The sequence below is a fragment of the Lithobates pipiens genome, unplaced genomic scaffold (assembly GCF_037356315.1).
Source record: "Lithobates pipiens isolate NorthernLeopardFrog02 unplaced genomic scaffold, aLitPip1_a1.2 Scaffold_8, whole genome shotgun sequence".
NCBI lineage: Eukaryota > Metazoa > Chordata > Amphibia > Anura > Ranidae > Lithobates > Lithobates pipiens.
In genome coordinates, this window is record NW_027507903.1 from 590,755,159 (window position 1) to 590,757,813 (window position 2,655).

At 34.5% G+C, this 2,655-nt stretch overlaps 1 protein-coding gene across 1 annotated transcript; it reads right to left on the reverse strand.

The window, feature by feature from the left end:
• Positions 1–360: 360 nt before the first annotated feature.
• On the reverse strand, positions 361–2,434 carry LOC143961225 (uncharacterized). The gene has a single exon (XM_077470456.1). It carries the CDS (start codon positions 2,271–2,273, stop codon positions 993–995), a length of 1,281 nt encoding a protein of 426 aa, XP_077326582.1. The 5' UTR covers positions 2,274–2,434; the 3' UTR covers positions 361–992.
• Between the last annotated feature and the right edge of the window lie 221 nt (positions 2,435–2,655).

A 2,655-nucleotide genomic window follows, 5' to 3' on the forward strand; every position in this document is an offset into this window, starting at 1 on the left:
CATAAAATCTGGTGCAGCTTCAACTTTTTTCAGCTTTTTTTCAAAGCTTAAATGAGCAATCTGAAGTTAGAAACTGGCTACCATGCACAGCTGCACCAGATTTTGCATTTTAAGAAAAATCAACCCTTAAGTGTTAGGACTTTTTATTATACAAGTGACAAAACTTGTTTCATTTTACATGTAAATCATTTAGCAATGTCTCAGTCACAGGTTATAAGCAATGTAGAAAAGTACACACACCATAGATGTATTTTTATGTTCTCACACTTTTGTAATCTCATGTTTTTGTATTCATTCATTTTATTGAAGTGAAAAAAAATACAAAAGATGTTTAAATATAAAAAAAATATTCTACATGCAAGTATGAAATGTGCAGCATTATGAATAATCTTTATCTAATTAGAGCACAAAAGCTAAAACATATTTTTAAAAGAGTCATGTCATGTACATTCTTCAAAGCAATTCCCTCATTTTGGCCCTTGTTGTATTTAAATGTGATCTCAAGCTTTTAGTGATGTTTTAAATTATTTTTTGGACCAACTGGGTGTAAAAAACGATTAATATCACTAAGACATGCAGCTGCTCTTAGCGCTGTATAAGATGTATGTAGTCTCATCTACATACAGTATAAAGTGCTGTGTTCTGGCCCTGAGGTGGGATCTTCCTGTCTCATACCCAGAAAAAAAGCTTCTCAGCCATTCACAGAAAGCTTTGCATTTTCTGAAGGAATACAAAGCTTCCTCTGAATGACTGAACTAGAGAGGTGGGCGGATGACATCAAATTCCCTGTCTCAGCCAGTCAGATGAAGCTTTGCATTCATTCAGAAAATACAAAGCTGCCTGTGAGTGGTTAAGCAGTGCCAATGCATATCTCAGTGAAATGAATAGTTAGTTTGGACCAGCTTGCTCTAAATTAATTTTAATTCAATGAAAGCTGGAGATCAGCTTTAAGCAGATATATGCAACATCTGAAATATTTATAACATTCATATTTAACTAATTGAATCAGCTTCTTTTCCTTTGTGAATCCTCTGGTGTCGAGTAAGATTTGTCTTATTTGTAAAACACTTGTCACATTCCAAACATCTATATGGTTTTTCTCCTGTGTGAACCCACTGGTGTAGAGTAAGAGTTGCCCTTTGATTAAAACACTTGTCACATTCCAAACATCTATATGGCTTCTCTCCTGTGTGAACTTTTTGGTGTTGAATAAGATTAGACTTTTGCACAAAGTATTTGTCACATTCTGAACATCTATATGGCTTCTCTCCTGTGTGAACTTTTTGGTGTTGAATAAGATTAGACTTTAGCACAAAGCATTTGTCACATTCTGAACATCTAAATGGCTTCTCTCCTGTGTGAACTTTTTGGTGTTGAATAAGATTAGACTTTAGAACAAAGCATTTGTCACATTCTGAACATCTAAATGGCTTCTCTCCTGTGTGAACTTTTTGGTGTTGAATAAGACTAGACTTTTGCACAAAGTATTTGTCACATTCTGAACATCTATATGGCTTCTCTCCTGTGTGAACTTTTTGGTGTTGAATAAGATTAGACTTTTGCACAAAGTATTTGTCACATTCTGAACATCTATATGGCTTCTCTCCTGTGTGAACTTTTTGGTGTTGAATAAGATTAGACTTTAGCACAAAGCATTTGTCACATTCTGAACATCTAAATGGCTTCTCTCCTGTGTGAACTTTTTGGTGTTGAATAAGATTAGACTTTAGAACAAAGCATTTGTCACATTCTGAACATCTAAATGGCTTCTCTCCTGTGTGAACTTTTTGGTGTTGAATAAGACTAGACTTTTGCCCAAAGTATTTGTCACATTCTGAACATCTATATGGCTTCTCTCCTGTGTGAACTTTTTGGTGTTGAATAAGATTAGGCTTTTGCACAAAGCATTTGTCACATTCTGAACATCTAAATGGCTTCTCTCCTGTGTGTTTCCTTTGATGAACAATAAGATGTGACTTGTTATAGAAACACATGTCACATTCTGTGCACTTAAATGTATTTTCTCCTTGGTGAATCCTCCCCTGGTGGTAAGAAAGAGATTCCAATTGTGAGAAGCTCTCAGTACATTCTGAACATCTATATGGTTTCTCTCCTGTGTGAATTCTCTGGTGTTTAGTAAGACTTCCCTTTGATGAGAAACACTTATCACATTCTGAGCATCCAAAGGTCTTCTCTCCTGTGTGACTCCTCATGTGTATAACACAACTTGCCTTTCTTTGGAAATTCTTATCACATTTCAAACATTTAAACATGTTTTCCCTTTTTGAATCTTCTTATGGTGACAAAGAAATGTCTTCTCTGAAAAGCACTTGTTAAATTCTGAGTATTGAAAAAGTCTTCTCTCCTGTGTTAATTCTCTGATGATTACTGAGCTTTGCTGAAGGATTTCTCATGGGTCATATTGTGCTGATTAAGATCTATAGGAAAAGGAAAATAAATTATTATAGAACAAATATTGAATACAGAAGACTATCAATTTGGGAATAAAATGATAGAGTTTTAAACCAGAATTTATTGTTTTCTAATCACAGTACAAATGTATATGCACTACATTGTCAAAAATATTGAGACGCATGCCTTTACACACATAAATTGTAATGGCATTTCAGTCTTAGTCTGTGGGGGTCAATATTG